The sequence below is a fragment of the Phragmites australis genome, chromosome 9 (genome assembly GCF_958298935.1).
Source record: "Phragmites australis chromosome 9, lpPhrAust1.1, whole genome shotgun sequence".
Taxonomy (NCBI): domain Eukaryota; kingdom Viridiplantae; phylum Streptophyta; class Magnoliopsida; order Poales; family Poaceae; genus Phragmites; species Phragmites australis.
Window position 1 is genome coordinate 28,713,744 of NC_084929.1, and position 20,182 is coordinate 28,733,925.

The 20,182-nt window shown below is 43.0% G+C and overlaps 2 protein-coding genes across 3 annotated transcripts; one reads left to right on the top strand and one right to left on the bottom strand.

Moving 5' to 3' along the window:
* Positions 1 to 525: 525 nt before the first annotated feature.
* LOC133929011 (uncharacterized) lies at positions 526 to 4,266 on the bottom strand. Its single transcript, XM_062375587.1, has 12 exons — positions 4,142 to 4,266; positions 3,918 to 4,032; positions 3,313 to 3,383; positions 2,934 to 2,981; positions 2,743 to 2,874; positions 2,607 to 2,663; positions 2,329 to 2,527; positions 2,106 to 2,167; positions 1,909 to 2,009; positions 1,712 to 1,766; positions 1,584 to 1,631; positions 526 to 801 (listed from the first exon to the last, which is right to left on the bottom strand). The coding sequence occupies exons 2-12, from the start codon at positions 4,022 to 4,024 to the stop codon at positions 563 to 565; spliced, it is 1,119 nt and encodes a 372-aa protein (XP_062231571.1). The 5' UTR covers positions 4,025 to 4,032; positions 4,142 to 4,266; the 3' UTR covers positions 526 to 562.
* A 12,050-nt stretch (positions 4,267 to 16,316) lies between these two features.
* Positions 16,317 to 19,935, top strand: LOC133929012 (glycerol-3-phosphate acyltransferase 5-like). Of its 2 annotated transcripts, XM_062375589.1 has the most exons (3): positions 16,317 to 17,347; positions 17,842 to 18,812; positions 19,358 to 19,935. In XM_062375589.1, exons 1-2 carry the CDS (start codon positions 16,760 to 16,762, stop codon positions 18,781 to 18,783), a joined length of 1,530 nt encoding a protein of 509 aa, XP_062231573.1. In that variant the 5' UTR covers positions 16,317 to 16,759; the 3' UTR covers positions 18,784 to 18,812; positions 19,358 to 19,935. The 2 variants fall into 2 exon arrangements, with proteins under 2 accessions (XP_062231573.1, XP_062231572.1); XM_062375588.1 differs by lacking the exon at positions 19,358 to 19,935 and having other exon boundaries at positions 17,842 to 19,057.
* The last annotated feature ends 247 nt before the right edge of the window (positions 19,936 to 20,182 follow it).

Below are 20,182 nucleotides of genomic sequence, written 5' to 3' on the forward strand. Positions count from 1 at the left end.
ACATTTTATAATATGAATGTGGGGACAACAGCAACATACGGCACATGAGCCAACGACAACAGCAGCACGCGACGCACCGAAAGCAAAACACGAGCCACCGACACCACAGCGAGGCCCGGCTGTATTCAACACCTTATATGCCGAATACGGTACACACGAATATAGCCAGGCCCCACCTTTTTCGGTGCACGATATACCGAAAACATATTTTCGTTGAATGAGGTACCAAATACACATGCTATATTTGTAAATACGGTTTATCTATTTTTACAATATATATTCTGTATGTTATCTATTTTTAGATTTTTGCAGAAAATATGCTACTACAAGTCTACAAACTCAAACTAAAAACATTCAGATAGCCTAGTTAGTTTAACTGATGACCCTGTGCAGGTGATCACTAAATCAATGGTGTTGTTCGTTTCATCAGGATTTAAGTATGTTAATTTCTTGTTAAAAAATAAGGACGCACCAAATTCAGGTTTAGGAGCGTCGAAACACACGCGACGCACTAGCAAATCCATGGAGAGCAAAACTTCAATATATTACATCAAAGGTGCGTTCATTGATTATTGTGAAATCCTACATAGTAACATAGTCTACATTTCAGCAGATTGTGATGCTCCACGACCCTGCTGATTCGGGTATCAAGAACGACAGTTGGTTTTGAAGGTTCTGAAAAGTCCAATGCTTGAGCCAGTGTTAATCTACGATTCCTCCAAGCATCTTCTGCCCACTCCTTCATCCGTTCACCTTCCGCCTTCCGATTTGACTGAATACGCAACAATTCTGCATACTCACCTGCAAGTTGAGCGTAATTTCAGTGTTAACTCTGAAGAATGGGAGCACAAGCCACGCGGTAAGAGCCCCCCCCCCCCCCCCGCTATAAGCAATATTCATATAGGCAAGAACTGCTAGCATTGATGTTGATGCTAATTACTATGATTGGTTTTTATTTGAATATTGCTGTAATAGTCAGATTTGTCATGGCCCAGCAAATCCCAGGCTTACTCTAGCTCTAGCTCGATGGCAAGGGCTAAGCCCTGTATGCCAAATTTCGGAAATCAGAATTTAAAGGATTAGAAGTCATTCTTCCCATGGTTAGCTCCACATGATGGTTTAGAGTGCACCTATTCTACTAGGATAACAAAGTAGAATAGATAGAAACTAAGATAATCTATTCGGGTAATCCAAACAGGATGCAATGAAGACACAGTTCCGGATATGCTAGGATGAATAAACTAAGGACAACATTCAAATACAACTGATTATGATAAAGGAATATAAACAGTATGCTAGGATGAATAACTAAGGATAACATTCAAATTCAATTGATTATGATACCGGATTATGAGCAGTATGCCATGCGTCCTGTTGCAACAAGTAACTTGCTTGTAAGAGTTGTATAACAAACTCGAATATTGAATCAATCATTATAACAGATTGCAAACAATATGGCATAATCATTGTCGTACTAAGTAACTTGCTATTAAAGAGTTACATGGACTAATCTTAATATAAGAGCCTTAAGGTAGAAGATGCCACAAAAATAGAGAATAATGGTCCAACCTTAAAAATATAACCTCTAGCAAGGGAGATGATATCTCTCCAATCCATTTGCTTGCTGGTACCTGCAAAATATAAATAATAACAATGTATCACTCAAGTGATGGAAAGGAACCCCGTCATAGATAGAAGATCATTGTTTTACCCTCAGAATTAATAGCAGGGGCTTTCAATACTTCTAGGGTCTTCCTGTACAATCCCTGTAATCAAACAGCTGATTAAATAGGCAAACAGTTCACTGTGTTCAAGTATGAATCACGTGGATTGAATAAAGTTCCTGCACAACCTCTGCACAACCTAGTGGACACACAAAACTGTTCGAAGAGTGAATGATTCACTGACCTCCTGAACCATAATTGAACTAGAACCTTCGGATTTTGCTTTCAGTTTGTACATTCTAGCTACACAGGTCAATACAATGCCGACTTTTGGGTGGTTTGCACCTGCATGGATTAAGGGTTTTATGATTATTGAATTGTGGTCAAGTACTTGAATGCCACTATTTTCTTTTATTCATTTAATGAACTTAGTGTCCAAACCAAATTGTTCTTCAGCCTTCTGTAGTGCTCTTGTGAGATAATCCTCTGCCTCACCACACTTCCTGGATTAAAAGGAAAAGGTGAACCCCCATAAAAGGGAAGAGATTAAGAAATAGTTGCAGTCCAAAAGGAGGATGCTCTATAAGTTTATAAATCAAATATTGGGATAAATTTATAACAAATATAACCAAAGAATAACGGTACAGATTACTCTGGATCTTACCCAGAGTGAGATAAAAGCTGGCCATATGAGCAAGTGGCCCCAAGCGAAACCTCCTCAGGAACCATGTTTCCTGCTGCTAAAAGGTTTCCAGACATATCTTCCATGCGAACTGCCTCAAGAACTCTCTCATACACTTGTGTTGCCATAGAAAAATCCCCAACACAATGTAAATATTCGCCATATGAAAGGGCAGCATTTTCTGGATACGACATCAGTAAGACCCATGTATTCACTTATTGCAGAGAAAAGAAAATGTTCAGTTTCAAAGACCGTTATACCTGTTTGATTTTTGCCTTCAGCAAAGTCCCTGCACCCATCAACGAACAGCTGGGCTGCTGATAAAGAGCAAATTTAAATCAACTTTATAATCACTCCCTAATTGATCTAGAAATGATATTCAGGACATAAAATTACCTGATTCTGTTTCTCCATTTAGAAGTGCAATAAGTCCTTTGATAGCATTAACCCAAAATTTTAGATGGTCCTGATCAGGCCATTTGCTATCATCATCTTTGATTGACAGATCAGCCGAATCATTTGGGGACACTGAGGAGATCTCCTGTATTTAATATAACCATTAAATTTCACCTAGGGTTGTGGAGGACTAATCTGTCCTTCCATGCGTAGTCCCATTAGTGATTCCCACGCTGCAACTGCACAATCACTTACCAATCAGAAATGGCATCCAAGACTCAAGAGCATCGACTGCATTAGAAATCCCTACTCTCAACATCTTTTTTTTTTTTTTTGGTAAGCTTCCTTAGAAATGTAAAATGTTTCCCTGTTTTCACATCAGTTGATGCCTTCTTTTCTGGCACAAGAATACTAGATGGCCAAAGAACCATCAGCTACTAAATTAGAACACTTCTGGCTAAAATTAGAACCTCTTTGCTTTGGATGTTTAAACTGCAAGTGATCCACATTCTGTACTCCCCACTATACAGAACTGCCCTTATAAAAAGAGACCTACAAAAAAAAAAACACCTCTGAAAGCTGCAGAAGGAGCAACCTGTTGGGTGGCTTTGAGCTTTTCCATTGCATCTTGGCGTTTTCCGCTGCACAGAGAAAACGCACATAATTTTACTCAAAGGACTCGAATATGCTCAAGGGGGAAGAACTAATCAGTAAAGGTAAATCAAGCATCAGGTTGCAGTTGTCTCGCTAGCAACTCAGCGCCGTTGTGCCACATGAACATGAAACAGTAATTATCCACCACAGATATGGATCATATTAGGCAGTTCTCATGTTAAAGCGAAAAATCTGTAGAACGTATGAAATTCTCCACACTCCACTCATGTATCATCCAGACTACATTCATCCGCCAATAGGTAGCTACTATGCAAACCTCGGAAGGCACATCCACTCTAAATCCTCTTGTTCGTTTCATAATGTGTGCAATGCCTGAATCCCTTCCTAAATGCCGTGGATATATAAATCTAAAGAACAAACAGACATAACTAGCCAAGGAGGTCAGAAGCCAAATTGACCCAATCTAAGGGCCAAATACACATTACATTTTTACGGAAAGCTGTCACAAATTTGCTCAGATTTTAAAGGATTACACAAAGGAGTTGTCCAGTGCGACATACCTCCGGTAGAGCAGCGTGGACATGGCGAGAATGAGCAGCCCCACGGCCTCGTCGCTGCCCTCGCCGCCGCCCTGCAGGTTCGAGGCCCCCTGCTCCAGTATCCGCATCGCCTCCTCTGCCATAGCAGCGAACACAAGTGAGCGGACCATTTCCACGCGACGCGGCCCTAAACCCTGGTGCCCAAACGGGCAAAGCAGTACGACGCGGAGGGGAGGGAGGGGAACCTGGCGAGCTCCGGTGCCTGGCGCTGCCGAGGGTGCAGCGGACTATCTCCGCCGCCACTCTCTGCGTCTCGCCGGTGGCAGCGGCAGCGGAGTAGTGGCGCCCCCCCCCCCCCCCCCCGCGGCTTCGGTGCGAGGAGGGTAGCAGCAAACACGACGCGTTGCAGAAGTCGTGAGCGGTTAGGAGTAGCCAACGGTGGCACGGGTCTCTTTGCTGAGTCTACAGAGCCTCTTCGTGTCCACGTTGCTCTACGAAAGATTGGCAAGAGAGGCAGAGAACGTGTAGAAGCCGAGAACAAGATAGGAGCTCGCTAAATTTTTGGTAGCAATCGGTAAGAAATCAAGAATTTGCTAAATTCTTAATAAGGTTATTTGATGATTACAATTCAGCATAATGGGGAATTTAGATTTGTAGGACAAACTTAATAAGGGTATAAGGTGTTGTAAACTATGGAAATTTCAATATTTTATGTCTTGGGCCGACTTTTGGGCTGTCAGGATCGGGCTACTGCTACTGCTTTCGGCCGAGGCCTGCGAAGGGCACCTTCTAGTATGCTACTAGGGTTGGGATGGGAAAGACCTTTTCCCTGGCTGTGATGTTCGATCTTTTCCTGGGTGTTGGCGACAGCAACGGCTTCAGGCCGATCCTCCTGGGAGCTTCCTCGGGCGGTTGCTCCTCTGGACGGCATGGCCGGCTACAGCAACACCAGGAGCCGTCGGATCACTGGATGGCCACGGGTATCTTGCTGGGAAGGCTAGCGCCGGTTCTCTGCGATGGGGAAAAAAGACTCCTATTTCTTCCCCTCTCCCTCTCTATGTGAAGAAGGAGCTTTGACTGTTGTTTCTCTCCCTTGTGATTTCTCTATAAGGTGCATCGGGAACTTGAGCCCGAGTTTATCTCGTGCTGTCTCTGGTGTTCTATTCAAGAGGAAGGACTGTTGGTGGGCGGAGCTGCACTGTTGAGGCTCGCCCGTATTGTGGTGGCAGTACGGTAGAGGGCTTTGTATCTTCGATCTCCCCTCACCGCCGGGAACGGAGGGTGATAGGTTTTCTGGGACAGCGGCTTGCTAGCCATGCCTAGCCTCTCTTCTTTTCGATTTCAGTCGTTTTTCGCTATGAGTATTCTCCCTCTCCCTCTGGACGGCACATGCTCTGTGATGATTTTGTGATTTTAGGTTAGGCTATTAGCTGAGTACAATAGCTATAGACTTGTGATCTGGATAGAAAGTTGTTGTCTCTGTTATTGGTTTGGTACTGCATTTTGGGCGTAACTCTGTTATTGCTTTTGTACTGAATAGTGGCTGTAGCCTTTTGTGCACATGTTGCTGAATTTTGGCTGTAGCCTACTGCGCATTTGCTTCTGAATATTGGCCGAAGCCTCTTCAGTTTTGTTTCTGAAGGTGCTCTGATCAGCTCTGTACTAAAATATTTTGGCCATAACATACTTCAGTAGATCTCATATTTTGTATGACTTGGTTAGTACTGTTATGGCTAGATGTATTCTAGATGTATTCAGTTAGAGGATCTCCATTCAGTTCACTGTCCAGAACGTATACTTAATTTTTGTCCAAGTTCTATTTGCTAGTTGAGATCTCACTAATAGCCTAATCTCTGATGAGATCAATAGAACAATTAAGGGGCAAGACAACTAAGTCTTGAGGCCAATTGTTATACAAAATCTGAGAGCAATACAACTTCTTTCATATTTGTGCTGTCATTATTTTGGAGTATTTACTCATATGCTTTATTCTGGAATTCGGCTATTTAAGATACACATGTTAGATATGTTTGCTACTGTTAATATTTATTTGCTCAGTTACTTATCTATGTATATAGATAGCTCGAATTTTTGTTCTTGTAATTATGTACGTGGAATAATATATATGCTCAATTTATGGCATTTTATTCAACATAAGGAATATGCTTGTTTTGGTCTAATCCAACTTTAAATTCTTGAGCTGAAAGTTGATGATTCGCTTCTAGGGTTGCATGGACGAGAAAGAATCGTACAGGCTAAGGCCTAGGCTTGAGTTGTCTTTTTCTTTGTCGTCCCTTTTCTTTATCGCGAACAAAACTTATCTCACTCATAACAATTTTGATTTTTTTTTTCTATTCTAGTCAAATAGAGATTAAGGAAAAATTGAAAATACCCCTACAAGACAACTAAAGTTGTAAATACCCCCTACAAGTAATATACTCAAATACATGATGTTTTTTATTTTTTACGGTCTTCGACGTGCAACTTTGACTACTATTTTCTATTAGAATATAGTTATAATATTCAATAAAAATATAATATTATGAAAAACATTTTTCAAGAAAAATCTACATGTATGATTTTTATGTTTTCAAACTAAATATTTTGGAAGTTATTGACGATCAAAGTTTTGAAAGTTTGATCAGATCTTGATCAAAACATCAAATATTTATGATCGGATAGAGTAGTTGTATTTATCACCCCCACAAGTCTAAGCCACTGTTTATTTTTTATTCTAATTATAGATTCTAGCCCCAAAAGCAAAAGCAAAAACAAATTTTTACAAATAAAAGCTTATTCTTATAATTCATAAGCTAAGTTGTACTGTAAAATCCTACAATCTACAATCTGATGAAAATGAGCATCCACAGATTCTACAATCTGAACTAAATTATCACAATCTAAAACTTAAACAAATATGCTCTAAACCCTGTTGCAAAACCCTCCTATGGGTTCTCACTTGAGTTTGTGTTAATATATTTGCCACGATGTGACATGGAGTGCTCCATGTTGACTGATAGCATAGATAGAAGTGATTAAAGAGGGTTTAACTACGTGTTATGGCTCATTTAAACTTCTCATTTAATTGCAATGATACATTTGATTCAGTGCACTTTAGTGCCCTGTTAGACCCATACCCATCCTCCACATTTCCATGCTGAAAACCTAAGTGGAACATTCAAAATCGCATCACGGCAAATATGTTAATATGACATCAAGTTAGAATGTTGAGAAGGGATTTTACAATAGAATTAGAATTGTAGTCGGTAAACACAACTATTTTTTTGAGATATTTGCAAACTTCAAGTAACTTGCAGACAGGGGCGGATCCAGGGCCCGTGCTGGGGGGCTGCAGTACGGGCCCAGCCCAGGAAGACATAGAAAGATAGAGGAAAATTTAGAAAAAAAATGTATCATTTTAGTCCACAAGCCCAGGAAGCCCAGGAGAAAGAATGAGAAAATTCAGAAAAAATACATCATTTTAGCCCATAAACCTTGAATTTAGTCCAATAGTAAGAGACCCAGCACCCCCTTTGACATTGGGCTGGATCCGCCCCTGCTTGCAGAGGTATTTACAATTTTCACGTCGAGTGACTTACTCTTGACCACTGATTATCCCGACGTTTGTAGTGTAATGAGAGCAAGCATGTGCCTGTTTTAATTTTGAGTCCATTCAGAATTAAATCAACCTCTAGCAGACTCTTCTCCATCAAAACGTTTTGATCCAGAACTGCTCCTCTCTCCACCAGACGAGGTACTCAACCTCCCCATCAAAACGACGCAATCGAAAGCTACCGTCAGTAACTAATAGGGGATCAATTGATCATAACAAACCGAGAAACTTGGCGTGAAACACCCGAGCTATTGTTACATCTTGGTGTGGTTTGTTGTCAGAGCATTATTACCGGGGAGATCGAGGATCTGTTTGACAGAGTTAGCTCCCAGAGCAGCAGCTTCTCGAATAGAATTTATAGTAGTGATTATTTAAAATGAACTAGATGCTATGAGCTAAATAAATAATTTTTTCTGATTCACTTCCTGTACAGAATCACTTCCTGTACAAAATCACTTCGTCTATAAAATTTATTCTAAAGAATAAAAAAATCATTTTCCAAAAAATCACACCTCATAAAAAATTTAGATCAAGATAACTCTACCAAACAAATATAAAAGGCGGCAACTTGGTTTCCGTTCACATGCCACGTCATGCTCGACATGGAGGGCTGCGTCGTCTCATGCGTTGTCCAGGCAAGGTTTAATTTATGGATGGTAACCGGTCGAAATTCACGGTTACCGAGCTTACCGTTCCGGTTCAATTTCAGAAACCGAACGGTAACCGAATTTGAATTCAAAATTTTGAAAAAAATTCAAAAAAAATACTACAACAAACTAGAGACAATTCTAAGATCTTTTGTGAAAAAAATTCAAAAATAATATCGTTTGCATCATATCTTATAGGGAGGAAGTTTTAAAAAATGAAAAAAATTGAAACATGCAGCTCAGTTATTAACTCATGTTAAGGAAAAGCTTAACATATAAACACTTTTTTTTTAACGTATCTTAAGAGGATCTTTAAAATTGATTTCACTTCATTTAGAGTTTTATTAATTTCTCTATGATTTTTACAATGTTCACAAGCATAAAATAAATATGTTGAGAAATAACACTGTAATTAACTTTTTCATGTCTACCATTATTTTTCTTACATAAAGAATAGTATATATAAACTAATAAAAGTGGTTTCACTAATTTTGGAGGTGTGATGGGTCAGTTATGAATTAATCTAGTTACAACACATTTACACAATCCTGCCTGCTACAATAACTAATTCATGAGTTCATGTATTTTAAAAGACATAAGATCATGTAAGAAGACTAACAAAATTAGTTTCATGATTTTTGGATTAGCAAAGAGTATACTATGCATTTAACTTGGTTTAACAAATATATTTTCTCACAGAAAATTTTCAACTTTTTTATGAGTATAAATACTTTTATCATGTATATTATGTTATAAGAAAACCAACAAAATTTATTTCACTTGATTTGAAGGTCAGATGAATTAGTTATTGATTTTACAAGATTGAGCTAATTTTTTAGTTTTTTGTTGAATTTCACTGAAAATCGAGAAAACGAGAAAATTGAGCAGTTACCGATAATACGAAAAATTTAAAAAAAACCACTCGATAAATCGAGAAAATCACTCGGTAACCGATCGATTACCGAACGAAGAATCTAACATTTTTTTTCTAAATTTTAAATTTTAGCAAATAAATTTTGTGCGAATTTCAGCCGAATTTCGATCGATTGTAACGATAACTGTGCATTTTGAGTTACCGTCAGAAGCGATTAAAAAACGATAAATTGAACCCTGTGTCCAGGTCAATGGAAACTGCGACGGAGAGTTAAATGGATGTCCTTTTGAGAGCGATGAAGCACGACTAACATATTGACATGTGAACAGACTGAAAAGAACAGGGTTCAGATCAAATTCTGTTTCGGTGTCAATTCTAGTACAGGCTATAGATATCTACATGAAGAATAACAAGTTGGAATGTCACTAAGCACTATGATCCACTAAACTGTAGTACAACTGAGATCGATACCTGTTTTTTTGGGCATAGTTGGAGCATAAGAAGTTGGACTGTCCCCAAGCACTATGATCAACTAAACTGTAGTAGCTTCATCTGACAGCGGGAGTACTGAGTAGTCTATGCGGCCCATCAATTCTACAACAGCTACTATCGTGTGTTGACCAATAATGTTCGGTCCTCGTTGTGCGCCTGATCTGAACTGTTGTTACTTCGTTGTTTGCTTGATCTGACAGGCCATGTCCACACATAAAACGCATCGTCGACACGCACAGCACATATGACCCTTTCGTTTCGTCGCGCTCGTTGTCTTGTCGAGTATTTGCATTTGCAGCACCCGGAGCTGGTACTAGCAGGATTAGAGATGGCAACGGATCAATTCTCACTGTGGAATGTTTTATCATTCCGTACCTATTTAGTTATCGGATAAAGTTCTCTTCCATTATGCCTCTGCGGGAATTTTACGAGAATTAGATCTTAATAAAGATGTAAAATTGAATAATAATTTATTATCTATATATATTAATAATGTGTTTGTAGTATAAATAAGTAATTTATTAATGTATAAAGGGCAATTAATATAATATGAGTTAAATGTTATAAGTTAGATAAAAAAATAGTATTAATTTATTATTCTTCCTACGTAATGTAATGTTTATGCATTTATATAATAAAAATATGTATATGTATGGTATCGGGGATATAACGGGGAGCAATCTTTTTATCCTCGTCCCCTTTTAAGTTTATGGAAATCAAATTTTCTCATACACATCTTGTAATAGAGAAATTCCTCATGGGTTATGGGAGAACATCTTCTAAGTAAGACGAAGGCTGTACAGGGTGTTTTTGGGCAAAAAATTCTATTAAGAACATGCGGACATATGATTTATTAGAATCGTTTATTTATATTAAGATTCATGTTAGAGATGTACATGAAAAAATATTATAAAATATATAAAAATTAATAGTTAGATAAATATCATATAAAAAAATAGATAGTCCAGATGGACCGAACGGGCACAATGACATATGCGCCAAGTCGAAGAGCCCGTAGAAGTGGAAGTGGCGAGGGGAGTGGGCACGGATCAAGATCCGTACGTGGGACGGTGGAAGCCTTCCTCCGTACGACAACACCGATATGCTGCTTGGCTTCGTGCCGTGCTTCTGTGTAATATGATGCAGATGGTACATGAATAATTTGGTTTCTTGCCGTGCTTCTGTGTGATGCAGATGGTAAGGTGTCGTGAATTGTTTGGTTCTTGCACAAGTGTGGAGCGCTATCTAGCTAGTGTCGACCAGGGTTAAAAAACCGTCGGTAACCGCTCAAAAATCGCGGTTACCGACCTTCCCGGTCCGGTCCGGTTTCACAAACCGCTCGGTAACCGAAATTTGAATTCAAAAAATTCGAAAAAAAAATTAAAAATTAAAAAAATTTAAAAAAATCTTTAAAAAAGCTAGACATAATTCTAAGAACTTCTGTGAAAAAAAATTTCAAAAATAATGTCGTTTGCATCATATTCTATAGGGAGAAAGTTTGAAAAAAATGGAAAAAATTGAAGCGCGCGGCTCAATTATTAACTCACGTTAAGGAAAAGTGTAACATGCAAACACATATTTTTCTTGTATAAAACGTATTTTAAGAGAATCTTTAAAATTGATTTCACTTTATTTAGAGTTTTATTAAATTCTCTATGATTTTTACAAAGTTCACAAGCATAAAGTGAATATGTTAAGAAACATCACTGTAATTAATTTTTTCATGTCTACTATTATTTTTTCTACGTAAATCATAATATAAATAAGCTAATGAAAGTGGTTTCACTAATTTTTAAGGTGTGATGGGTCAGTTATGAATTAATCTAGTCGCAACACATTTACACAATCATGCATGTTACAATAACTAATTCATGAGTTAATATATTTTTAAAAGATATAGGATCATATAAGAAGACTAACAAAATTAGTTTCATGATTTTTGGATTAGCAAAGAGTAAACTATGCATTTACCTTTGTTTAACAAATAAAATTTCTCACAGAAAATTTTGAACTTTTTTATGAGTATAAATACTTTTATCCTGTAGATCATGTTACAAGAAAGTCAACAAAATTTGTTTCACTTGATTTGAAGCTCGGATGAATTAGTTATTGATTTTACAAGATTGAACCCTTTTTTCGGTTTTTTTTTAACTGCGCTGAAATTCGATAAAACCGCTCGATAAATCGAGAAAACCGAGCGGTTACCGACCCAAACCGCTCGGTAACCGACCGAATCAAAAATACGAGAAAATCGCTCGGTAACCGACCCAAACCGCTCGGTAACCGACCCAAACCGCTCGGTTACCGAGAGGACAAAAACATGATTTTTTTGCAAAAATTTAAAATTTGCCGAATGAATTTTCTCCGAATTTTTTTGAATTTTTGACCGGTAACCGCGGTTATCGCGCATTTTCGGTTACCGCCGGAGCTCGGTAACCGAGCTCCGGTCGGTAAATGAAACCTTGGTGTCGACAGCCGGTGTCTACGCTCTCACTGACCCCTTTGGAACAGCTTATGAGCATCTTCTAGCGAAAAAAAGCCGCTTTTGGCCCTCAAACGGCACGCTTCTAGCCTGTTTCTCCCCAACATGATTCTTTTTTTTTTCAAAGGGAAAGGATTTCATTCATATATCGTGCAAATATATCTCTATTTTACATTCATCCTCGTACAACAACTAAAAATTGCAAAAACAGAGAACCAGAGCCTTTCTGCAATCTTCTACCTCTACCTTGTCTTCCGCCGCACCTGACGTCGACGAGCTGAAGCCAGCGACACGGAACACTGAAGACCTTCTCTTCCATTCACCGGAGTCGATGCCAAGAACCAAACATTGTAAAGCCGCAACAACCAACGACCAGAAAGCTTCATCAGGCCGCATCTGGGACACTGAACGAGCATTGGCAGTCTCAATGCCGAATTCCGTAAGGATCTTCAAGCTGGTGCCACCAACCTCAGATTCACCGGAGTTAGAGGCCCAGTAGCCTTGACCGGCATCGCCAAACCAAGATCTGGCGACCCGAGTACACATACAAAGCAAAGGGATATGAGAAATCCCCCCATCGCATCTTCAACAAGACAACTAGATTCGCGGTAGCATTGAGAAAGGAACAAATCGCGCCAACGAAACGGCAATGATGCTCAGCAGAACTCCAAATAAATGGCGTAGTATTAGCAGTGTTGGTTAGAACCTGAGCACTGAAGACAAACTTGATGAAGCCATCAGCAGTGAACTGTTCCTCGATAGCGAATGCCGAGCAGAAGGGAGCCCACTCTAGGACGCCATATCCGGACCCCACGAAGGTCACACCGCCGTCTGGGACGCATCTAACAATGGACGAGAACGAGAGTGAGACGCTAGCCACGCGCAGATCCATCACAACCAGTAGCAGACTCAGTTCGGCCAATATCACCATCACCACCACCACCAAAAGAGAGAGCCGACAAAGGAGGATTGACATCCGGCACAAAGAAGCTCCAAAAACCAAACTCCAAATAGATATATAGCTAAACTACTACTATGGGGGCCTATACAAGGAAGGGACCCCTCCAACTCACGGTCAGCAACCACCGTGAGTGAGAAGGAGGGGGCCAGCCAAAGACGGCAAGCAAATCCGGTGAGGTTCTCTAATGGGAAGAGAGCTACAGTATAGGAGGGTTCTCGACTATCTCCAATCGAGTTGCACGTATAAGCAGAAGTGGCCGCAACCCTGGTTGCCACAAAAGCAGTCAATTTTATGAGTTGAGTATAGCAACCTCCATTTTAAAGATGGGGAAATTTGATTATATGTCTCAAAGTTGATCAACCTTTGATAATATTTCTGAAATTAATCAACATTTGATCATATGTCCCATAGGGGCTAGTTTGTAACAAAATTTCATATTAGGGCATATGATCAAATAATGATAAACTTCAGATATATTATTAAAGGTGGATCAAATTAGGGATATATGATCAAATTTCTCTTAAAGATGGTGGAAATTATCTACCAATGTCACTGACCTACATCTCGCCCTCCCGATCCCCACTAACCGCAAGCTCGCAACCCATCGATCCACGCCCTCCTCACACCTCACTCTACCCGCCGCCATCACTCCTCACCCTACCCACCGTCGTAGTCTCTCCCTCCCGTCCTCGTCCTGGGTCGGGGTTGGGGAGAATGGTGTGAGCGCACGACACATGTGTGAATAATCCACCAAAATCGGGTTCTATAGCTTACGCATGTGCGGTCTTCTTTTGCTATGTGGGAATATGGTCAACACGATTATGAGATACAGAGATCACATCAGTTAAGAGTTTGATCGTGGTACATTTCAACTACGTAATTTTCTATATATATACCTATCGACCGCCACCACACACAAAAATGCGAGTTAGGATTTTTGCCTCTTCCTCTCTGCTGCGTCGCCAAAGATAGACTACTTCATCCCACTGTACCAACGTGCATCGACGATGGGAAGAGCAGGTCTATGGAACCCATCGCCCTTGAGATCTTGCACCAGGAGAAAACAAATAAGGTTTTTGAGAAGCATTCGGTGTGACTGCTCACGATTTGCTTCCTCTATATCTTCTTCGTCATCATCATCATGGAGTCCTCTACATCTCTTGCTATTGATCGTTATGTTCACTGTGATTAGATCTTTTATTTTCTCATGTATGCCATGCTTAATATTTTGTTGTTTCTGTTATCGAGTATATTAGAAAGATATATGTGTAGACTCGTTACGTACATGTTTAGGATATACTAATGCTATATGATTATACTAGTTTATTCGTTCGTGTTCATGATTTATATGGATTAAATTAAATCTAAAATTGCTCTTTTATCCAACACATATACATGTATTATTTGAGCATCCATCATTTCCTCTAGCACAGTTGAGTGGCTAGACTCGGATATTTGGTGTTCATTACACGACTATCATTTCCACAAAACTAAGGGTATATTTGGTTTGAGCCTAACCTTGTCGTGTTTAAGCTTAGTCGTGTTATAGATTTATAGACAATTATTTGGTTAGTTGTTATAATTGTGGCAAGTCATATTTTATTAGCCTCTCGTCATACGTCATACAGTCAATTTTTTTACTAATTTTATTACACTTGTGACTAAAAATTTATTAGCCATATTTTAATAACAAGTAACACTTAGCTAAACTTAGGCGTGACAAATATATCTAATATCCTAAAGGTTCATGACTCGGCGTGCTCCCAGGGCATCAATCTACTGTAGCTCATGTAGCACGTCTATGACACGTGGGTCCCGGTCCTGGTGCCAGCTTCACCCTGCGTGAGTCCAGACAACTACAACACCTCCCTCCACAAACTCTAGTCGCCGGCGCAAGAATCCTCGCCACCTACTTCTTCAGACGATCGGATTGGGGTTGGGGCCCAACGGCCTGCCGCCTCCTGCCGATGGCGGTGCTGGTCTGCCTCCTCGGCCCCTTGGCACCCCTCGAATCCACGCTACCGTCACCACCCAGATCCACCTCCCCAACGCATGCCGCCGCCCTTTCTCGCCTGGATCTGCCTCCTCCGCCGCAGGCCGAAGCTACCGGAGCTGCGCCCCACTAGATTCAAGTTGCCGCCGCCCGAAACCGTGTTGATTCGCCTGCCTCCACCCACGCGACGCCCCTGCACAGGTCGTCGCTACCACTTGCCGACCCGTTGACGCCTTCCACAAAGCGGGTCCCCCACAAGCCACCTCCGTCTTCCCCTCCGGGGACCACGCCTGCACACGTGCCGTCGGCTCTTGTCCTCCTCCGCCGGCGTGAAGCCGCGCACCGCCTCCACCTCAACATGCGCGGAACCCCTCAAGTGAAGCTCCGCATCCCTCCAGCCTGCGCATCACCAGCACGGGTTACCGCCCAGTCATCGTCGCCCTCCTCTTGCGCCTCACGCAGGAGAGAGAGAAGAGAGAGGCTAAAGTGACGGCAGCTAGGGTTGCCACAACCCTTTTGATCCGGCCGAAGCCGAACCAGGCCAAAAGGCTTTTGGGCTAGGTGGAGATGGGCCAAGGCCAGCCCATTGAGAATTAGGTCGGCTCGTTAAGAAATGCAGCTGCAAATCCAGCTACAGAGTTGAACGCACGTGGAGTAGCGCGTGTCTCTTCCTAGTATATCTATAATCCAAACAGGCGCTAAGGCCAACTCCAGCAGAAGAAGTATTGAGCGGTCGCATCCCTGTTCCCGTCGATTTGCCGATTCGTCCGCCCGATAGATCGCTCCAGTAGAGGAAGCTTCGACCTCTACAGGGATACGGCCGACAAGTGCCGTATCGGCCAGTGCTGCAAATTTACGGGAGGAGAGAGAGGATCGATATCACTGTAGTGAGTGAATGACTATGGGTCTGGATGAAGTAGAAGAGTAATGAAAGGTAGGAAATATGGTAGCTGTTGGAGATAAAAAAAATAAAAAAAATACTATAATAGTGTTAAGGGATACTATAATAGTATTATAGTGAATATATTTTTAATGTATCGACTGGATATGACTTAAAAGAGGATGGCACAGCAGTAGAAAGGCTTCATCCGTACACCAATATTGACCGAGTCACGCAATCAATCAATCAATCAAGGGCGAACACGGGAACAGGCTGACCCACGAAAACCCAGCCGCGCGACGCGCGGCAACGCAAAGGTGGCCGCGTACGTGGATGATCAGCGGCGCCGCGACGTGTTGGTAATTAAGTTTGGTAGTAAGAACGTTCTCGCACGCACCCGGAAGTGCAGTAGCAGCGTTAGTATCCATCGCCTTTAAATCCCGTCGACCTCGTCGCGCGGCGCGGTCCGTCACGCAACCCTCCGCATCGGTTCACACGCGGCGCAGGCATAAAAGGGTCGGCGAGCCACAGAACCAGCAAAAGCCTCTCCTCGATCACCTTGCCAGTTAACTAGACCCGGTTTGTTGCGAGTTAGGTCATCGATCGCCTCTCCTCTCCTCTCCCGCGCTTTTTGCGCGCCCGCTCTCGCATGCGAGCTCGGTGCAACCCTCCCTCCTAATCCTACCGCTCAGGCAGCTACCCGGAGTCGCTCACCAGTGCGTGCGCCCGAACCGTGGCCATGTGCCCATGCACGCGCTAGGTGATCGGGGTCCAACCAAACGCTGCCCACCTCCTCCACTTCCCTTATATCCTTCGCACGTCTTTGCTCGGCCCTCGGCTTGATTGCTTCGACTCATCGTCCATCAGTCCACGTCTCGACAACAACACGCGCGTACAAAGGCCAGGAGCCCAAGATCATCCATGGTGATGATGCCCACGCCGGCGTCCCGGCGCCGCTCCGTGGTGGCGGAGCTGGAGGGCGCGCTGCTGCGTGGCGCGGACACGTTCCCGTACTTCATGCTCGTGGCGTTCGAGGCCTCGGGCCTGCTGCGGTTCGCGGCGCTGCTGGCGGTGTGGCCTCTGCTGCGGCTGCTGGAGCTGCTGGGCAGGGGGCGCCTGGCGCTGCGCCTCGCGGCGTTCGTGGCCACGGCGGGGGTGCCGCGGGCCGAGGTGGAGGCCGTGGCACGCGCCGTGCTGCCCAAGTTCTTGGCCGACGACGTCGACGCCGCGGCGTGGGCCGCGTTCGGGGGATGCGAGGGGAGGCGCGTCGTGGTGACGCGGATGCCCCGGGTGATGGTGGAGCCGTTCGCCAGGGAGCACCTCGGCGCGCACGAGGTGGTCGGGTGCGAGCTGGAGTACAGCCGGCTCAGGCGGTCAACGGGGATCGTCAGGGGCGGCGGGAAGGAAGCCATGGCTGACCGCGTGCGCGCGCTGTTCGCCGACGGCGGCTGGCCGGACCTCGGGCTCGGCCGGTCAGAGATGGCGCACTCCTTCTTGCCGTACTGCAAGGTGCGACACCGATAATCGTAGATGGTTTTTCATTGCAATATTTCGTTTGTTTCCAACGCGTTCTTTTTGAAGACGTATAATAATACTAGTAGCACAGAATTTCAAATGTAACACTGTAGCAGTAGCAGAATTTGCACCACTTAAGCACTTATAGCAGAGCTTCTGGCCATGCGCTACTGTTCAAAGGAATATCTCCGATAAGATACGGACAAATGTGAACCATAACCACAGCACATCACCTTAATTGTTTGTTCTATTTCTTCATGTGAGCAAATAGCCACAAGATCGTGGCACATTAATTTAGAATGCAACTTGCACTACAGTTCCTCAAAAAAGAATAAACTTGCAATAAATACAGGAAAATAAAAAAAGAGCACTTGGTTTAATACTGGTAATTTAGTAATCGATAATATTGTATACTAGTATTACCAGTATAAGTGCACTACTCATGCAGTAACTTTTGTCTGATGACCACGTATGTTACGTCCATGCAGGAGCAACTCCAGCCGCCGTTCACCGCGGGCGACGTGATGAACGCCCCGCCATTCCGGCCGGTCATCTTCCACGACGGCCGCCTCGTGTGCCGTCCCACGCCGTTCATGTCCCTCGTCATCCTCGTCTGGCTCCCCCTCGGCGTGCTCCTCGCCTTCGTCCGCATCGGCGTCGGCATTACGGTCCCCATCTGGAGCATCCCCCGCATCGCGCCAATCTTCGGCGGCGCCGTCATCATGCACGGCCGCGCGCCTCCCCACGTCGGCGCCGGCAACAACACCCCGGACGGCTCGCCCTCGGGCGTCCTCTTCGTCTGCACGCACCGCACGCTCATGGACCCCGTGGTCCTCGCGACCGTCCTCGGCCGCCGCGTGGCCGCCGTGACGTACTCCATCTCCCGCCTCTCGGAGATCCTCTCGCCTATCCCGACGGTGCGGCTGACGCGCGACCGGGACGTGGACGCGGCGCACATGCGCGCGGAGCTGTCCCGGGGCGACGTGGCCGTCTGCCCCGAGGGCACCACATGCCGGGAGCCCTTTCTGCTCCGCTTCTCCGCGCTCTTCGCCGAGCTCAGCGACCGGATCGTGCCCGTGGCGATGAACTACCGCGTCGGGCTCTTCCACCCGACGACGGCGAGGGGGTGGAAGGCCATGGACCCCATCTTCTTCTTCATGAACCCGAGGCCCGTCTACGAGGTGACGTTCCTGAACCAGCTCCCCGCCGAAGCGACGTGCGCGGCGGGCAAGAGCCCCGTCGACGTCGCCAACCACGTGCAGCGGATTCTCGCCGCCACGCTCGGGTTCGAGTGCACCAGCCTCACGCGCAAGGACAAGTACAGGGTGCTCGCGGGCAACGACGGCATCTTCAACGCCAAGCCGCCGCCGGCCGCGGAGCCGGCGTGGCAGCGCCGCGTCAGGGAGGTCCTCGGGTTCCTTCTCCACTAATCACCATTCACCAGATGCGGAGGCGCCACGTACGTAGCTCTGCTTAAGTACCTCGCTCACATATTTGATTGAGTTCTATATACAAGTACGTAATTACGCAAAGAATGTAAAACACAGTGATTAGCAGTTTTATCAATTCTACTCCATCCATGGTGATTCTGTTTGCCTTTTTTTACACGAAATACCATAGTATTCTTTTCATTTTTTTTATTTCAATTTGTAAATGTTTTTGGCGAGTTTTATCGAGTGTAAGTGAATATCAGAAGTTGCTCTCTCTCTCTCTGTCTACGATTCTCTGCTGGTTGCTGCCTTGCTGGGCGGCCTTTCACAGCTTGCAGTTCTCGATTCCTTGTTCTTCTTTGCTTATCTCCAGGAGTTTAAATATGGTCATCAGCAGTTATTTGGTGAGCGGATCCTTCCTGCTCTGACGAATGCTTTGCATACACGTGAGCAGTATCCACAGTTCGGCTGGCTGCCGGTGTTACCTGTATTGTAAACTCGATTGAACAGTAGTAATAGTAGATAAATAAGAGTTTGTATTCCATTCATCGATCTAATGTACATATTTATACAGGTATGAAGAGGTGTTTGTTGGGGGAGATATTCCTCCCCAACGGATGGTAAGAAAGCAACGGCCACAGACGGTTATGCACTCTGATGAGATCAATCATAACACTTCTCTTTGATTGATTCATCCTTGTATATTGATTAATGAGTAACTCCTAAAAAGCCTATAAAAATATGAGAAGAAAAATATTGACGGTAATATACTATTGAAAGCATAGTAGGAAAAATCTTAAGAGAAACTAATATATATATATGCTGGTATTGATATTGCCTCATTAAAAACTTTATATGAGAAAATTAGAGAGCAAAACTCAAAAAGTAAAAAGAGTGCAATATATATGGTTTGATGATCATTAACAAGTTATATATCTTAGGAGTTTACTCCTCTGAACTTTGTAACTCTCGAAGTCGTATCGTACAAATTTCATAAATGAAATAAATATACTAGCAAAGACTTTGTGAATAATTATGTAAGATTATCACATTATATCGTTTGCAAAGTATCTATCTCATTTTTCTGTAATTCATGAGGATTAAATAATTTTAGGCAATATGCTATGTAATATTACACTTTATATAACATGTATGTATTTGAGCAATACAAACAGTATTATCTCATAGAAGATGATTCTGATGAACCAATATCACAGTTTTTATATGTGGTTAATTATTCTGTGAAGTCATATAATTTTACGTGATACTTTGTATAATATAATTATTTCAGAATGATTAGTGGAAGTAGCAATGATAGTATTTTGATGATTTTTATGAAAAATATTATTTTAAACTATATAAGAATATAAAGTATGTCTGTGATATGATATTATAGGTT